This window comes from Perca flavescens, chromosome 8 (genome assembly GCF_004354835.1).
Source record: "Perca flavescens isolate YP-PL-M2 chromosome 8, PFLA_1.0, whole genome shotgun sequence".
Classification (NCBI taxonomy): domain Eukaryota; kingdom Metazoa; phylum Chordata; class Actinopteri; order Perciformes; family Percidae; genus Perca; species Perca flavescens.
The window spans coordinates 4,860,425-4,879,199 of NC_041338.1; the positions used below are offsets into that span (position 1 = coordinate 4,860,425).

The following is an 18,775-nucleotide window of genomic DNA, read 5'->3' on the forward strand; positions in this document are numbered from 1 at the left end:
CTTGGCGTGGCCATAGTGGGATTTGTAATTTTGCATGCAGGAGACCCATTTTTGTCATTTTTAGGGAGGGGCAGGAATCTTTGAGGAAGATAGCAGATCAACAGTATATGCCAATGCCACATAGCAGTGGTATACATCATCTGAAAGCTGGGGACTAATTTGGATGCAACCCAGCTGGATTGTAACACTTTTCTTCGTATTGAATTAATTACTAGTTTTATTATTTGTCAATCCACAAGGTAATTGGCAGTTGAAATGTATCTTTCACAAATCCCCTCTTTTATACACACAGCATACATAGACGTACAACACACAGACTGAGCTACTGACACCCCAAAAATGAATTATATATTTTTCACACATTTATTTAACATCTTGCAGAACAGTGCAAAGTGACACAACCACCACAAATTTCGAAATGGACAATACAGTTGGATCAATGCCTCTCTTACACAGTCTCAACAAAACTTTTAGAGCTACAGTATGTGTCATATCACATTAAATTGGGTCAACGTCCACCACTTTTAATTGTCACCAGTGCCTTGGAATATTACTTTAAAAACTAGCTTCTGATAATAAAAAAGTAGTAGTCTGACACAAAAGCAGTTTAAAACTGAAGTTTAGCTCCTGTGATATTATGCTGGTAAAAAATATTGAAATTTCTTGTACAGGATATAAAATCCTCTATTCCAGACTCAAGCAACATATCTATATATATATCTATATATATATATATATATATATATATATATATATTCACATTGTTTTCATAAAACACAATTTCATGATTGAAATTTTCTAACAATTCATAAATAAGTTACATAAATTACTGACAAGCTTTATAATTATACATTACAACTTTTGACAGGCTGACAGGCAAAATGCATCTAACCTATTTTGAAAAGAATTAATTGAAGGGGAACGCACAACTTCTTCTGGAAGCTCGTTCCATGATTTTACCACACGGAGTGTGAAAAAATTCTTTCTCTTTTCAGACAGGCGTGTTCTAGGGTAAAGTTTTAAAAAATTCCCTCGTGTCTCATATCTATTGCTCCAAAACTGAAAGATAGGCTCAACTGTTACATCATATATTCCCTGTACAAGCTTATATACCTGCATCATATCACCTCTGTATCTCCTAAATATGAGAGTTGGTAAACTTAATTTTCTTAAATTAACATAAAATGTCTGTTTTAACTGTTTCCCTGAGAAGAAAACAGAAGACGAGCATTCTGGATTCAGTCAATGTTTACAGTCCAGCTGGATTGTCCATAACTTAAGAGATACTTTCAGCCAGCAAAAACAATGTTTTGTATTTTCCAGCTGATTGATACCTATGCTTGAAATGTAATGTCAGAGGAACGCAGACATAGTGGCTCATGATGGTAACCTCCTGTACTTTTTTTTTTACCAAGGAGTGGTGTTTTTAACAACAGGGTTACAATGCCTCTTAAGTGCTGCTAGAGTGAAAACTGCTTTTGAATTTCAGTATTTGGCTGTCCACATCCTGTCCCAAAGGCTTCTGCCAGTTCTAGTTCCAGACTGACACTCAATTCTCAACATATCCAATACAAAATAGTACAATACTCTACATAAAATAGTAATAAACTAGAAGTTACTCGGAGAGGGCAGCCTCTGCCAAGACATGCCGGAGCTCACAATGTTAAAGGTGCAGTAGGTAAGCCTTATAAAACTAACTTGCACCAATCAGGGCCAGGGGGGATGTCTAACTGCGTGTCATTTACTGCTCATGCGCACGGATTCATTCTCCCTTGTGGGGGGAGGGGCTTAGGAGACCGGTTTGGGCTTTAGCAGAAAGGGGGGAGGGACTAATAAGTTGTCGATGTTTGCATTTTTTGGCTAAGTCCTGGCTCTTCCCAATCCTACCTACAGCACCTTTAATGCAGTTCATTTTCCCAGTCGGAAACTCTGTTTTCCGATTGGCCCAGCACCACATTGATGCAGCACAAACGCCCTATCATGCAATGTTAACAAAAGAAAAAAAATTATTTGTGAGTCTGCCTCGTCATTCAGATCCACTCCATAATGTATTAGGTTCATCTTTGGCCCATGCTACACCCTTCTACCAAGTTTCATAAAATTGGGCAAGTAGTTTTCCATAATATTGCTGACAGCCAAACAAACAGACTGAGCTAAAGACATGACCTCTTTGGGACAAACATAGGATCGCTGTAATACAGGCTAGAGCTCAGCAGTAGGCAACTATAGTAGATTGCTGTTACTAACGTTTAGAAACTTTAAGTGTGCACTGTGCAGCTGTAATGTGTAGTACAAATATTAGTATGTAATGTATTTTTAAATAAAAGCAAAGGAACAAACAGTACAGATTAGCTGCTAGGCTGTTAATAATATTAGCAAAATTCTATTCAGTGAATATACGTACTTATGCATCTGCTCTAAAACATAATAAAACAACATTCCTTTGTTTACTAATCATGACAATGATTTCATGATCTAACTAATATTAATACTATTAGCAATAATCCATTCAGTGAATATATGTATGCATCTTTCTTAAAAAATAATAAATCAAAACTCCTTTGTTTATTAACCATGACAATGATTTCATGATCTAACTAATAGAAAAGCTGGTGAGATGCATGTAGTGAAACCATAGCTGATCCTTGTTTTACAATGTTCGATGCGAAGTGGATTCCACGAATTGCAATTAGCAACACCATGTGACACGTCTGTCTGGAGAGATGGTGGCTCTTCCTCCGGCACTTTGCTCTCCTGCTGCCTTTTAATTAGTGCCGATTACCAGCTCAACAAAACAACAGGTGATTTGTCCAATGATTTGTGTAACGGCCTCAATTATGTCTTTACGACCTGAATGGGAAAGAAGGTAGGAGCCCTGAGGCACAGTCATGCCTCTGTGCAACACCCTCCACATCACACAAAATGTGGCTACCACTGGACAAGTTTGCGTCTTTATGTATCAAAAATGATTTACAAAAACATACATTCCTCGGAGGGTACAGCCCATTCTTCTCATGGCGCTAAACAGCAACTAATTAAACAATTTCCCGTTTGTGTTATGGCTTTTATATAACCACAGAAAACAAAGCATTCAGTCTGATTAAAATAAAATCTCTTTCCTCTCATCTCTTTTCAGCCCTATGACAATAAACTAAGTATTGCAAAGTGAATGAATGGTACTCAAGGCTATAAAAATCCATAATTTGAAAAACGCGGACGAGGAACACTCACTGATGTGGTCAATAAAGAAGCCACAGAGTGGATGGTCGAATCCTAACAGTTCAGCAGTCTAACCTTGAGAGCGTGTGCAAGTGGGTGTGCATGTGAAAGAGAACAACTTTGCCTTTCATGTTTGATGAATACCCTGTCAGATAGGGATACAGAGGGAGAAATGGTGAGAGACTGCATATGTGTGGGAGAGAATGAGGCAGAAGCAGAACACACACACACGTACACACAGACACACACACACACACACACACACACACACACACACACACACACACACACAGACACACGTACACACAGACACACGTACACACAGACACACACACACACACAGACACAAGTACACGGACACACGTACACATATTCACAGACACAAGTACACACAGACACACAAGACACATGTACACACAGACACACACGTACACACAGACACACGTAAAACACACACACACACACACACACACACACACACACACACACACACACACACTGAAGTAGCAAAGCGGACTGGTAACCAGATCCCAGTCCTTCTGTCTTTACCTAGCACCATGGTCATGTAGCGCTCCTCCACTCCAGCCTCCAGAAGCAGTGGGGGCACGTATGTGATCCCAGCTGCCACACAGATCTCCAGGCCACAGGTCAGGGAGTTCAGCAGGACAAGACGCCACTGAGACCTCCATCCAGGCATATTTACAGGCGCTGGATCGCCTTTCCTCTGCTCTGGGATGGCCACTACTGGGGGCAGGGGCAGGGGGGGGAGCGCGGGGAGGCAGATGGTGCCCCAGTGGGACAAGAGGGCTGTCGGGGTGGGACAGCAGCAAAGACACGTGGATGTCTCAGAGGAACTGGAGGATTCATCCTCTTCTCAGCATTCTGGATCTGAAGAGCAGGGGAAGAGAAAAGGGAGAGCAGTGAGAAATAGTAGAAAGATTTTGCAACTTTTGAACTGCATTTTAAAGAAACGCCTAAATAAGCTTCCACACAGTCTCTGCATAGCATGTTGTACAATTTACTACGTTTTCAGACCGAAAATGTGAGAAGGAGCTAAGGCACGCCACGTTAGACAGGTCATTCCCAGGTTACTACACCTGGATGTCAGGGGCTTCAGGTTGCATGCGGGCGCATGTCAGCGTGTCAAGCTCTCTTGCGACAGAATCAAACAGTGTTTCCTCTATGTTGATTTGACCATGGCGGTCCCCCACGGCAACATTTCTGCCCCCCACGGTATCAGAAATAGGGCTGCATTGTTAGAGTGCATGTCGGAGAATAGCGTGGTCACTCGGCAGAAAAGGGAGAAAGGAAAAAGAGATGCTGTCCGGATGATTGTGTGTGTGTGTGTGTGTGTGTGTGTGTGTGTGTGTGTGTGTGTGTGTGTGAACTGTAAGTCGTATAACTCATGTTGTCAGTTGATTTAAGCCTGGGCTTGCTAATTTAAATTAAGTTAACTGGTGATTTTTGTAATTTGTATTCTTCACCTGCGAGCTAAATTGCACGTGGCTGTTGATTCAATATTATAGCGATTGCTGAACGCCCTTGCTCACGTTTGTATTTTAGGTGCATTATTTACATGCTGAAGTAGTTACACTGCATTAAGATGATGTCATTAATAGTGGGTTTATTGTTATTTGCTACAGAATGCTTAGTCTATATGTCAAGATCAAAGTTGGCCTATATAGTAACTCAAAAAATACAGTTCAATCACAACTGAAAATATGCCTCATTTGTGTGTGTGTGTGTGTGTGTGAATAGAGATGAATAAATATATTGGTTTGTGTTGCAGCGAAGTGTCAGTTCCGTTTCGGGGGTGGTTCGGACCTTCCCCCACTGCTAAAAAAAATCCTAAAGGAAACACTGTCAAATCAACGCAAATTCCAACACGCTTTTTTTTTTTCAGACGCATGGAAATGGCAGCGACAGTTACATGGATATGATATTGATGTATCATCAGAGCTCCTCACCAACCGCTTCAGGACAGCAGCAACAACAACAACAGACGGACAGAGGAGACGAGTCAGCTGGAGCGCCGGGGCGAACACACCAAACCATTTTCCGAGAGAGTTCTTTCTCCCACTGCTGCCTTGCTCGCCTTTAAGTCTCAAAAAAATGCATGGTAGAGGTTTAAAAGTTCAACCTTTAAATAAAAATAAATAAATAAAAAGAGTAGAAGTTCTACTTTCCCCATCTCTCTCCTTACTACGTCTCCCTCTCCCTTCTCCATAATAACTAAGTATTAGTGGGAGCCTTCCCTTGGCTGACCCTGTCATTACCTGTATTATTAAGCTCTGATTGCAGTTTTAGTCACATGAGTGAGCCATCCTTCCTGACATTTTTTGCAGATTATTACCATTGTTCAGTGGAGTCTTTAGCACCTGAAAAGACATGTCACTAGAACTAGACCATAAATCAGGAGGGAGATTAAGTCCCATGTGAGAGGGATGATATTACACAGCATGCTTTACCATGTCAGGTTTAAAGACAGAAAGCTATGTTGTGCCAGAAAAGTGAACTGTGTTGTCAAGGCGATGTGTTTAAGTGAGAGGCTGAGCTGCATCCATCCACACGTGACTAAGCTTTGTGCATCAAGACGTACAAAACATCAAGGTGAACCACAACAACTGTGTCCTGTTATTTTCTGCACACTGTCCTACACTGACAGACAACTCAACCACACCTTGAAGGATTTTTCCAGTGACAATAGCGGACATTCTCCATGACATGTCTTATTGTCAAGATACCACGTGTTCATCCAATCCCTGTTCTCTCTAAAAACCTGCAAAGGATTATAGTCTTAAATTTTACTGATATTTATCTGAAGGAATGAGGTGTGACTTCCATTCTAAAGACAAAAATATATATATATCAGGCTGCTTCCAATCTGTGTGCATTTAGATCTCTGTACATGAAAAAAGTAAGGCCGACATCGTGTTGGAACCTAACAGTTATGATCAAGACTATTCTGTGAGGCCTGAAGCTTCCCCTGAGGCCAAAGAGCGGCCTGTAGGGAAGTCACCAGCCTGTGACCCCTCACTCCTAACAAAGGAGTCTCCAAAATGGAGATCGTACCTCCAAGACATGAGGAAAATGGCAGACTGGTGGAGGGCTTGAGAACTGCAACGACGAATTCTCACACCTTCGTCGAGTTCGGGATTTCTGATTGGCCGCGGCTCCTTGGCCAGCAGGCGGCGGAGGGGAGATAAAAGTAGCCAGAGGTCACAGCCCGGGGCTCTTCGTGGTTTCATCGCCGTAAGAAGACACATCGTTCAGCGCTGTTCGAGAATCAACATCGTATCATTCGCTGGTCGAGTGAGACGTTTGTATCGTTCGTGATACAAAAGGGTCCTGGTGAATACGAAGCCCGTGTTACACCAAATCTGCAGAGGGGTAAATCAGCCCCATCTCAAGGAAGAAGAGACAACGCGTTTTTCTTGCAAGTCGGCTGGACCGTGTTTCCGCGCCACTGCCCTGGACGGTATGGGTCGTTAATCTCTGGCGAGAGTTAACTCAGTTTTGTTCACCGGAAAATCCGCCGGATACGCAACGGACTGTACACCAAAAAGTAAGAGGCTTTTATAGTTCTGGGCAGATTTAAGAACTAGGGTGTTTATTAATGAGTAAAAGGTATTGCTATTTTGTTTACCATTAATGTGTGATCGGACCGCTGCGTCCTATGTGCTGTTGTGAATAATATCACTGATCCAGATATTGTTGAAAGTTGTGTTGAACTGTAGCTGATAACTCCCGCCGAGGAGGAATTACTGTACAAGCTGAGTCAGCTGCACGCTCGTAGAGTGTGGCGGGGAATAAACGCTCTTTACCGTTAAACAAGCCTCAGATTCTGCTATAACGCCACGTTAAGTTAGAATCTCGAGTAAAACAAAGAGAGCGGTTAGTCCCATTACCCCAGAGATCAAGGTTTTAAGTGTTTGTTTCCATAAATCGTGTTTTCCCTCCTTTTCTCTATCTCTCTCTCTCTTTTCACTCTCACACACACACTCACACACACATACAAGCTAGCCACGTAGCTCCCGAGCTAACGCTGCTAGCTTAACCACGTGTAGCTTGTATAGAGCTAACGCTTGACTTAGCATAAACGTGCGCGTTGCCTAGCAACCCCCCCCCTTCGGCTTCTTCAGCCCCTGGTGCACCCAGCACCACTATCGCCCTCTTGAGGCTAAGTAGTTATGTGCAGCTCACCGGAGTAGCCATTTTAGTAGTCTTGTGTTAGACTACATTTCGACACCGCCCCTGTTTTGTTTTGCTTTGTTTTTGATTGTGATATTGTAAAAGAGTATATAAGTTTATTATTGAAGGATTGCTGATTGGCTACTGATAATTGTGACGTTAATAAATCTTATTATACTTAAATAGCAGTTGCTTGTGATTATTTGTGTACTTATTGTAATAACTGCTGGCTGGACGGGTCTGTGCTCGAAATCACCCCTTCCTTTGAACCCTTTTAAAGGATTTTAACAGAAATGAGACTGTTCCACAGTTTGATTATTGGTCCCTGACTTACAGGGTGGTGCCCCGTTTTGATTGTTTGTCGATTTGATAAGGTTATTAATAACCATATTCATAACTTTATTAATATTGATAAAACATATTTGATAATTTGCTAATGATCAAATCTGTACCCTACGAGAGTATCCTACAATCGTCATCATCTACCAATGAGGTGTGCGTTCATTTAAAGCAGAGGGAAAGAGCAAGAACAGTCAGAACAGCCGCAAACACAGAAACAACAAGGTGCTATATTTGCATTTGGTGTCTCTCTGCCAATGTTGCCCATCTGTTCTCTCCAAGTGAATGACATGGATGTCATCATCTCCAACAAGACATGGTTAATAATTACAGAAATGTACTCAAATTATTGAGTGATCTAATCAGATTCATAGCTAAGGTAATGTATCTTGTGGGGCTTAAAAAACAACAATCTTGTGTTAGGTAATGTACTGAAAAAGCTGATAAAGAGACAAAATAGATGACATACTGTTTTCTCAAGAAGCTAGAGTGGCTTCTTACAAAATATAGTTTCCGTTATCAACTCATGAGCTTATTGTCCTTAAAAACCCTTAGAGACCTGCATTCCCAGATGAGACATTACAGTCTTTAAGAGGCTATAGCGGGCTAAATTTTAAAGCTACAGTGAAGGTATTGGTATAATAGGAAACTCGATCTAAGGAATCCAGTGGTATCCATGTCTAGCTTTTCGTGCAGGTGGCTAAATAACAGTCCAAAGTTAGGCAAAATTTTGGCACGGGAAAAACTGGCACGGACATTTTCAATGGGGTCCCTTGACCTCTCACCTGAATGAAAATGGGTTCTATGGGTACCCACAAGTCCCGCTTTACAGACGTATTCACTTTGTGTACTTTATGATACTCACTGCATGTTAATCAAATGCAGTTTGGGGCAAAAACCATGCAAGTTTTTATTTAAGTTATTTTTGCCTATTCTAAGTTGGTATAGTTGAATATTTCTATTGTTGAAATTGCATAAATTTGGTTTGACTGGAAAGCTGGGACTCTTGTGGATTCAGTGTGATGTGATGATGTTAGTCCCAAAGTAGCCATTTCATTGTAGTGAGACCATATTTGAAAGTTGACTTCACTGTAAAAAATGACTTTGTGACCTGTAGAATAATCACAGCCTCATGAAACTTTACGACCACGAACTACAGACCTAGGGCATTCAGAACATGACTCCCATAGGTATAATGACTATAAGGGGTTTTCTGAGTTTCCAGAACAAAAGTGCCTAAAATGCAAAATCACCTAAAAATGCAATTCTTACGGAGATCTCCAAATGTCAAAAGTTTTTGATACCAAATCACAGCATGTATTTTTTTCTATGACGTTCCTCAAGGTATTTGAAAAATTTCTTACCATTTATTAATTCATCAATCTGAAATCAATTTGAATATGCATCTAAAACACAATGTTAGATAGATAAAGAACAACTTGACACAGTGCTGAGTTGCATCATAAATTAACCTTCCAGTCCCCAGCTTTCAGATGATGTATACCACTTCTATATGGCATATACTATTGACCGGCCATCTTCCCTTACCCCTGCCCCTCCCTAAAAATGACAGAAATGGGTCTATGTGGGTCTCAGAGGGACATAAATCACTGTCATCAGTCATCCCAGCCTTACAATGCCCATCTTAAACCTCTTGTGCCTTTCACATCGTTATAATCCAAAATGTTAACAATGATGCCATCAATGTCATCAATGATGCCAACAGAGTTCCTACAGCTATCACACATTCCCAGCTCAGTCATTATGAGTCCTTTGATACACAGGCTCTTTGAGAATCTGAAGGACAAAGCAACAGTGTTAGCAGGCTGGACCTAGCGGGGGCCTTGGTCACTGAGAGAAAGGACCATCACACCCGTCAGATCCCATTCCTACCCAGCCTGGGCACGCTGAAAGACACCCATCAGGGGACCAGCCTTTGCCCCTACGGCCTGTCTGTGTGTGTATGTACATTTCCCCTCCCTCTCCCCTGCATTTCATCCCTACCTTCCTCAGCCCCTGAGGTCAGCTCAGTCTCTGACCTGCATTCTAAGAGCACCCTTTTGACATATCTGCCCACGACTGGTTATGCCATTATGGTTCTGAATCTCAGTGTGAATGCTTTCTATTGCAGCCCCAGCTGACTCTCTGTCAGACGTTCTCACTGAAAACAGAAGGGCCCCCGGTGGCAAGAATAGAGAAATCTGATTTGTCTACCCAAGCGGCTGCGGCTTGTCTGGCCGCCTGCCCAATTGCAAGTCAAGATTCCAGGGTTTTGTAAATTGAGTGGTTGCTTAAGTCTTGACCTGAGTAGCGGTGGCAAGTCAGAGTAAGGACAGGGTTGAGGGAGGAGGAGGGAATGGCTGTAAGATGATGGCAGGGATAGAGGGAAACAGTGCAGACACGCATTTATCAGTCCATTTATCCACCTCAAAGTCAAACATATAAAATCCATTTGTTGGTTTTAAATATGGTGCTCTTAAGCCAATTCAATGTTTGTAGCATTGGCACAAAGCAACACAGAGCTCTCAAGCTTGCGTTTCAGGGAAGGGAGACAGAAACACACACTGGCAGCCCACACACTCCTTTCACCACTCGCTTAATGACACCTCTGACTCTAAAATGTATTCCAGTCATGCCCTTTATCGTCTTCCCATAGCCTTGGAGACACAAACGCACGCGCACACTGTTAGCTGTCTCTGTGGCCTTACATGTTCAAACACTACAATGTGAGCCAGGCTGGTGAGAGGAGGGGTGGTGGTGGTGGCCAGCTTTTGTCAGCTCTCCCACTGCTCCATTACCATGCCCTATTCAGCCGCAGGCCCCACAAAAATCGGTCCTAATGACTCTGAGCGGTATTCTTACAATACAAAACGGGCTTTGTATACATTGTGCCAGGGAGAGTAATGTGATATAGTGAGGAAGTAAGTCCATTTCCAAGTCTTTAATTAACGCAGTGTTCATATAGATGGTAGGATATAGAAAGTGTGTGTGTGTGTGTGTGTGTGTGTGTGTGTGTGTGTGTGTGTGTGTGTGTGTGTGGTTGGGCAGGGGTGGGGGGTCTCCCAGCAGACAGCAGGGTTTGGAAGAGAAGAGGGAAAGGAATTGCTCCGAGATTACATCAGAGCCACAAGGACAGTTGAGGCTGTGGCTGCAGAAAGCTCAGGAGGAGGGTTTGGTTGTGTGTTTGGCTCAAGTTGAATGGCTGCAGCACTGTGGCCGTCTGCACTGAGGGACAGCACGACCAGCTTTTATACTGGCTGCTTCCCTGGCTCGCTTCCCGCAAATCTTTCTCCTTCTCTGCTCTCTGAATAACACAAACAAGGTAAGATGGAGCATCCCCTAATGAATGGTTGGGCTGCTTGCAATGCTGCCATAATATCACTCAGCATTTGTGAACGGTGCCAACTTGGCATTGTCGTGGAGTTCATGGAAATGATGCCACGTTCAGAGGGCCCCAGACAAGTTCCTTCTATCTAGACGTAGTCCTCAACGTGTCCTCTGAGATAATAGTGTGTTCCATTTACCTTGGAACTCAAGAGCTAGAAATGACCACACACCCGCGTTGACTGTGTTCCATTACACACAAAACAAGTCTGATTTCACTGTGGGCTTTGCTCTATCCAGGTTAGCCATTGTTAGCAATACCAGTTGATAACAACGCATTAGGCAGTTTTTTTGTGCATACAAACACAGGTAGAAGTTGGACAGTACTGTGTTTAATGGTGTAGACACATATAGCCGACGGTCGACCGTTGACAGAAAACCCCGTCGATATGATCAGTCGCGTCCCCGAGGTCCAAAAAACTGCCTCGGGACACATCAAAAAGACGAGAGGAGACGAGACGTAATACGCCTCCATAACAGCAGGTGGCGCTAATCTGTAATGTTGCCCAAGAAATGAAAACCGGCAGCTGATTGGACGAACAGGTCACATGGGTTTGTTTTCTCCGGATATTCAGACCTGGACTGTCATGGCGGCCGTTCAGAATACGATCTCATATTGTACTAAAATAGTTCACTGAAACGTGTTTCTGAAAACATTTTAAGCGAGAAATAGGCCATGCAGTTGTTAAATCTGTCTTCATTTCCGCTCAACAAAGACAAAAGATTTTCACCCCATTGTCACCTCATTCCGCTCGTCATTTCCGGGTGAGTCCCGACTGCCCTGCCGCCGACCGAACATGTCAGGTCGGCCAAAATGAACGCCGACGGCCCCCCAGACAGACGACGACACGGGACACACCGAACAGATTTGAGTCACTGACCTCGCCAGACTGTCCCACGGCCGATAATCGGCCTGATGTGTCCCGGCCCTAAGACTGGGTTAGCTCAGCTGGTAGAGCAGGCGCACATGTATATAGAGGTTTACTCCTTGACGCAGCGGTCGCAGGTTCGACTTCGACCTGCGGCCCTTTGCTGCATGTCAGTCCCCGTCTCTCTCTCCCCTTTCATGTTTTCATCTGTACTGGGAAAATAAAGGCCTAAAAATGCCCCAAAAAAGAGAGTAAATTAATGATAACCAAATAAGACAAACGTGCTAAAAAAACTGTATTGCTATAGCTTTTACTACTGCTGATGCAAGGAGCAGCCATGTTGGATTTTGAGTACTGTGACGTTCTCCGACTTCCCAACTCGGAAATCCGACCTCAGAGGGCGTGTTTCCAACTTAGAACATGGAAATTCGGACGTCCGAGTGCAAATGGAACGCACCATAAATGCCTAATGTCAGAACTGAGGAACAACAAAACCCTTAACAGACCTGTGTGTAGTAGGGCTGGGCGATATGGACCGAAAGTCATATCCCAATATATTTTGGCTGAATATCGATATACGATATATATCCCAATATTTTTTTCCGCAAAGTGAGAGCAAATGTTCAGTCAAAGTCAAAGCCAAATATGACATGTCACAAGTAGTTTCATAGAAACTGGCTATTTCAGTGAACAGTTGCAAAATCAAATGAATAAATAATAAACAGGTTTCTTCAATGCTCAGCTGTTCAAATAACAATAAAATGTAAACATAAATTCTGATTACCCCTTGTGTTGTCTTCCCGTCAAACTTTTCAACGTTTTTGAGGCCTTTTTTCAGTTTGAACGTTTGAAATTGTTAAATTTTTCTTCTACACATTTTCAGCGCTTATTTCTACATACCATATTTTCTAATATAGGGCTGGGCGATATAGAGAAAATCTGATATGATATTCTTGACCAAATACCTCAATATCGATATTGCGACGATATATTCTAGAGTTGACAGTTGGTGCTCTCGCAAAATATCTTCACACTTAGATTTTAGATAAATAATCATTAATAATAGAACAGCTAGAACAGTCTGGTAAGTTCAGAAAAGGACATCACTTCACTGTAATGCAGCCTTTAAAACCAGGAAAAGACACTTATGTCATATCACGATATTACGATATCCAAAATCTAAGACGATATCTAGTCTCATATCACGATATTGATATTAATATCGATATATCGCCCAGCCCTAGTGTGTAGTGACTCAAACTGTGTTGTCATCTTATACCTGGATTGACTAGGCCTGTAACAATGATTACATAATTGTCCAACAGCAATTTTTGTTCTTTGTTCCTTTGTTTAACCGCAATTAATTGCTAACATTAGCTAAGGTGCTAAGGGGTATGACTGTTGATGGCGATTGTTGATTTTTAGATATGCCAAATTGTAATTATATAAGTGATTATTGGCCGGACTGTTGAGGTAAAGCTGTCACTTGTTGCCATAGTTGTAGCTGACTATTTTGTGCCGCTTCAAAATCTGTCCTCGTTGGACAAAATGTTACATTATCTGGGTCACATGAGGGTGACATAACCAAAAGATGTGGGATCTGGGATTCTTTCAAAACTTTCATTTGTTTGAAAGTGTTTTCCCAAGGGTTTGGGAAGACTTAGGTGCGAGAAAATTATATTGTTAATCACAATTATTTTGGAGACAATTACTTGTACAGCAGCATTTGGAATTGTTACAGCTCATAGGATTGATAATTGTATTCTTTCAGTCCCTCTCGGCACCTAAAACGTTCGCCTCGCGTCCTTCCTGCAACATAGACCCCTGGACTGTTTGTGGGTGTTCGCAGCCATTGTACCAACTGTACGTTAGCTGTATGCTAACTAGCAACAGACAAACCAACCGTGTGTTTGTTTGTGTTCAGCTCAGCCTCTGACTGAACTCAAAACTCCAGTTCCTTCTGTTATTCTCCTTTTTCTTCTCATCTGTACGTTTATGAAGCAGATTGATGAAGCAACGGGATACGCACACATCTTTCTATCAAGTTTAAAGGTGCTGTAGGTAGGATTGGGAAGATCCAGGACTTAGCCAAAAAATACATCGACAACTTGTCAGTCCCTCCCCACCTTTCCGCTAAAGCCCAAAACGGTCTCCTAAGCCCCTCCCCCCACAAGAGAGAATGAATGTGCGTGCATGAGCAGTGATTGACACGCAGTTTGACAACCCCCCTGGCCCTGATTGGTGCATCTGAACAGGGAGCGGTGAATTTTTGCAAATCGTACTACAGGCTGTAGGTGGAGCCAAAGGAGCCGGATTTTTTTATTTTGTATTTTGAATTGCCAGAAAACTGCTTTATCATGATGTATATCCTTAGCAAGATAGGATATGACCTGTATGGTAATAGAAGATTTTAGCCATATCACCCAGCCCTATATGTATTGCACCACCTCTTCATTTTGTTTTACGCAATCTGAACACACACTTACACTTCAAATGACAACTATTTTTAATGCATACACTTCATTGTACATGAAAATAATTATTTTAAGACGTTTTAAATTCTCAGCGTAAGCGAGAACGCTTATCATTTACGTTAGGAAATTTGCCCTTTTCTAATGTATAGACATTTTACCATTCTCTTTCAGTCCCTTTGCCACTCTCTCTCCTATGTTCATCTCTACCAGGTGTTCTACATCTTTCCATGACCTGTCGTCCAGATGAGGACACCGTCAGACCTCTGGCACCATTTTCCCAGACACACTGTTTCCTCCTGTTGCTCACAACTAGATAATAACGTGGAACATGTTTAACCTACTTCAATAAAAAAAAAAAAAAAAAGTTTAGTGTTTAGTGTGATTTGTGTTCTGCCTCCACTCACTTGAAAGGCTGCCCTGACCTTGCTGGCCCAACCCCCCCAGCCCACATTTGTCACTGTGACCCCTGACCCTGCCTTTCACCGCAAATCATGTGACCAACCTAACATCTTAAAGACAGCGCCAGCAGGCTGCTAATATTTTCCTCCTTTAATGTGCTGCCTAGGTAAATGAAAAGTCAACCTGTAGCCAGTTATTGTAAAGTCTGGCTTCTGGGAGAAGATATAATGAAAGGACATCCATCTTATAATGGAGCAAGAAAAGACAACCTTGTCTTATTTCTGGAAGGTCTAATGCCAAAATGTGCTCCTTTCATCTCTGCACCTAATTAGGCTGACGGCCCAGAATATAAGTCCCTTAAGTTTAAAAGACCGAAAAGATGACAAGAAACTAAACGTTCATGGCACTTGAGAGAGCAATGCTATCGCCAATGCAATTCTTCAAAAATATTTTAGTAGGGAGGATGAAATTGATGGTTCTAGGGGGAAATCTTTTTTTCTTTCACTACTTCATTCAGTCACAACACAGGGATTCCCCAATACTGTTTTAATCAGCATCTCTACACCAACGGACTCCGACCTTGGAAAAGTGGGTGGAGAAAAAAGTATCGGTGCTTATCTAAAAGAGACTACAGCGGACCCACACAGAAATACTTATTACACACACACACATACGCATGTCGCACTTATCAGGTGAACATGAGAGGAATGCAGGCTAGGTTTGGCTACCCTGGTGTGGGATTAGGGTGTGTGCGTGCGTGCGGGTGTGTGCGCGTGGATGCGTGTGTGCATCAGAGAGTGAACTGAGGGAAGGCTGCGCCTCTGCCCACACGAGAGAATGAAGCCAGCTACGGCTCAGGGAGGTGACCGTTATCATGCTGGCCCATGCAAATAGCACAACAATGGTGTGCAGCAGAGTTGAGCCGTGTCGCCTCTTGTGAGTCAATGTGGCTGATAACGTGCCTCCCTTTGCGAACTGTGGCTTTCCAGCCACTGAAAACCTATTGTGCCAAGGTGAAAGGACTAATAAGAGGGAATGCAAACGCTAATGAGTTTCCATTCAACCGCGATCAGGTGTGTTTACATTTAGTTAATAGAGCAGTCACAATTTTAATTAGGTTTAATCATCAACCAGTTGTTTGCTGTGAGATGGTTTTTGGGATCAACACTATGTTGTAACATGCAAGCATGAAATCCTATTCATAAAGATGCAAGAAAAAAATGCATGACGTGACTTTTTTTGTTCTTTTTTTTTATAACCAAACTAACTCCGTTACTGTCGGATGTATATGAATTGCTTAATCTCATTTAAAACATAAAAATCATATTTTAAGTCTAATCATTTATATAGCCATGTTATAACACTTTATGTAACATGCATCAGGGTGCCAAGAGAACATTATTGTATTAATGATAAGAAGGTCAGAACTTCTAAGTTAAAAACATGGCTTGAATTAGACTTTCTATCAAATTATTATTTTTTTTTTTAAAAGATACAGCTGACCTTTTACTACCATTAGCACTCACAATACAGAGGTACAGTTCATTTTTATACGCTACGATGAGCCCTTCACATTCAGAGCACATTCATCATGCTTGGCTAAATGACAGAAGCTACAAATCCCAAATGCAAGACTAACAATGTGCGTCTTTGCCATTACAAAGAAATCTATTTTATTCGGTTCACTCTATTATCTGTCCTTTGACTATTCGCACCTCTGGTATTTTACACATTAAGGAAAGACAATGTAAGAGAAAGTGTGATAAAAGCAAAATAACACGATGAGCCACAAAGGAGTGGGGTTACTTGGCAAAATGATACTCACCGGCCAAAGAAGCGACGCTCAAATGGTCCACCTACAGACTTGCATTGCTGAAAATGGAGCATCTAATCTATTTTAAAGGCTGCTCACACCCTTTAGCCGATCAACACACTCCACTCACTTGCAGAGCATATCTTCACTGACTCTTTTGACCACCTGCTTCAACTCTATGCTCAAGAGTCTGACTCTTTTTTTATCCTGCTTTTTGTGTCCCCTGTTCCCTCCTCTCTTTAAGTTAGCCCACCTCCTTTGCATCCCTCCTATTATTCTCCCTCCCTCCCTCTCTTGTCTGCCTCAGCCTGTAAGGTGGGAATTGGGAAAATCCCAAAGCACTTGAGGAATCCTGTCGCTTTCTGTCTGTATCCGTCTCAAAGAAATGACCCGTTTCTGTCTTTACTCTCCGAGATTTCATCTGAGAGACCAAAATTCGGACAAAAACCTCAACCCTGAAATATAGTACAGAGACACTCACCTGTGTTGTATAATAGAAGCACAAACAGGCAGTCAGGAAACAAAGAATGAATTGATATTATCTAACAACCCCACACTGAGGCCACTCCCCCATCCCATTCCCTTCTCTCTCACTATCTATAACCACTCCCTAAAAGTTCTGTATTATACCCCCTGACCCAGTATCATGTTCAGCTGCCTATCAGGGCAGGGGTAGCTCTCCCACCCTCTCTCATTACCTCCCCTCCTGCATCCCAGTCTTAGTTAAGCTCACGCTACTGCATGACCGCTTGTCCATGGACTGCTTTAACCCTTTTCCTGGTTCACCGGCTCAGCCAGCAATAAGCCTATTTGAGTAGACACGTACATGCACACACGCGCAGACATACATTCATGGTTTCGCACGCACGCACACATGGCTGCCATGTCCATACCCCACGCCTGGAGGCCAAGACCAACCCTCTATAGAAAAGCTTTTAATTAGAGTATGGGGAAGGGAAGAAAAAAAAGTGGAGCAAAGGGAGCTCTAAAATGGGATGGGTGGCTAGCGGTGGGTGTGGGGTGTTGAGTAAAGTCATTAGAGTACGGCTGGCTTTAAGGAATCCCCATTTCTGGAGCCCAGAGGCAGATCAATATGAAGACAGAGTGTGGAGAATTGCTGCTGGCAGCACTTCCCCTCTGCAACAGGAACGAACGGCTTGCCTGGAATTAAGAGAATTCTGAAAATCCCATTTTGGACAACGGTCGGGCCTTACTATCTCAGATCAATCCTCTGTGTCCTCACTTACCGAATATGTCTTAGCCCTCACAAATCTTTTGTTCAAATAAATCTGGAACATAACAAGCACACAAAACTAATAATGCCCTTCCTTCAAAAGTAGTTGGCAAAGGTATATTATCTCAACGGTGTTCAAATACCCACCCCGAGTACAAATATGCATAACTCGAACACACACCCTCCTAGCAGCCTAATAATTAACTAGGAATAATCATAAGGTTTTCATTGTGTGTCGGTCTACACAGGCCTACTGTATACAGTGGGGAAAAAAAAAGAGGCTTCAGCCAAAACTCCCCAAAAATTCAAGTTCCACACATACCACTTACTTTCCCCAACCAGCTGATCGTTTTTTTCTCCAAATGGCTATGTTGCGACATAAAATGATACTGCACCAAAACCTTACACATCTTTAACCTTTTGTTGTGCAAGGTTACTAAAGCCCCTGACGCACTAACCCGACCATTGGCAGAGAAGGCGTTCGGACTGATCAGTTGGCTCCCTGAGGTCTAAAAAGTGCCTCAGAACACACCGAAGCGACGCCAACTTGAGCGTGTAATATGTCTCCATAACAGCAGGCGGCGCTAATCTGTATTGTCGGCCAAAAAATGAAAACCGGCAGCTGATTGGACGAACATGGGTCTGGCTACTCCCGGATTTTTCAACTGGGCATAATGGCGGCTCATTCAGAAAATGATCTAGTATTTTACGAAGATAGTTAACCGAAACGTGTTTCTGAAAACATTTTAAGCGAGAAATAGGCCGTGCAGTTGCTGAATCTGTCTTCATTTCAGATCGACAAAGGTCAGTTTAAAAGATTTTTAGTCACGCTCATCCATCTCGTCATTTCTGG

General features: G+C 42.5%; 1 protein-coding gene across 2 annotated transcripts in view; it reads right to left on the bottom strand.

The window, feature by feature from the left end:
• LOC114559521 (solute carrier family 45 member 3) overlaps positions 1–18,775 on the bottom strand; it is a 44,746-nt gene that overhangs the window by 12,977 nt on the left and 12,994 nt on the right. Inside the window, exons 1-2 of one of the 2 annotated variants that reach the window (XM_028584180.1) lie at positions 16,701–16,936; positions 3,769–4,107 (exon numbers count right to left, since the gene is read on the bottom strand). In XM_028584180.1, coding sequence (XP_028439981.1) covers positions 3,769–3,916 — 148 coding nt within the window. In that variant the 5' untranslated portion in view covers positions 3,917–4,107; positions 16,701–16,936. Of the gene's footprint in view, positions 1–3,768; positions 4,108–16,700; positions 16,937–18,775 lie in introns of those variants that run through there. The other variant, XM_028584179.1, reaches the window with a different exon arrangement.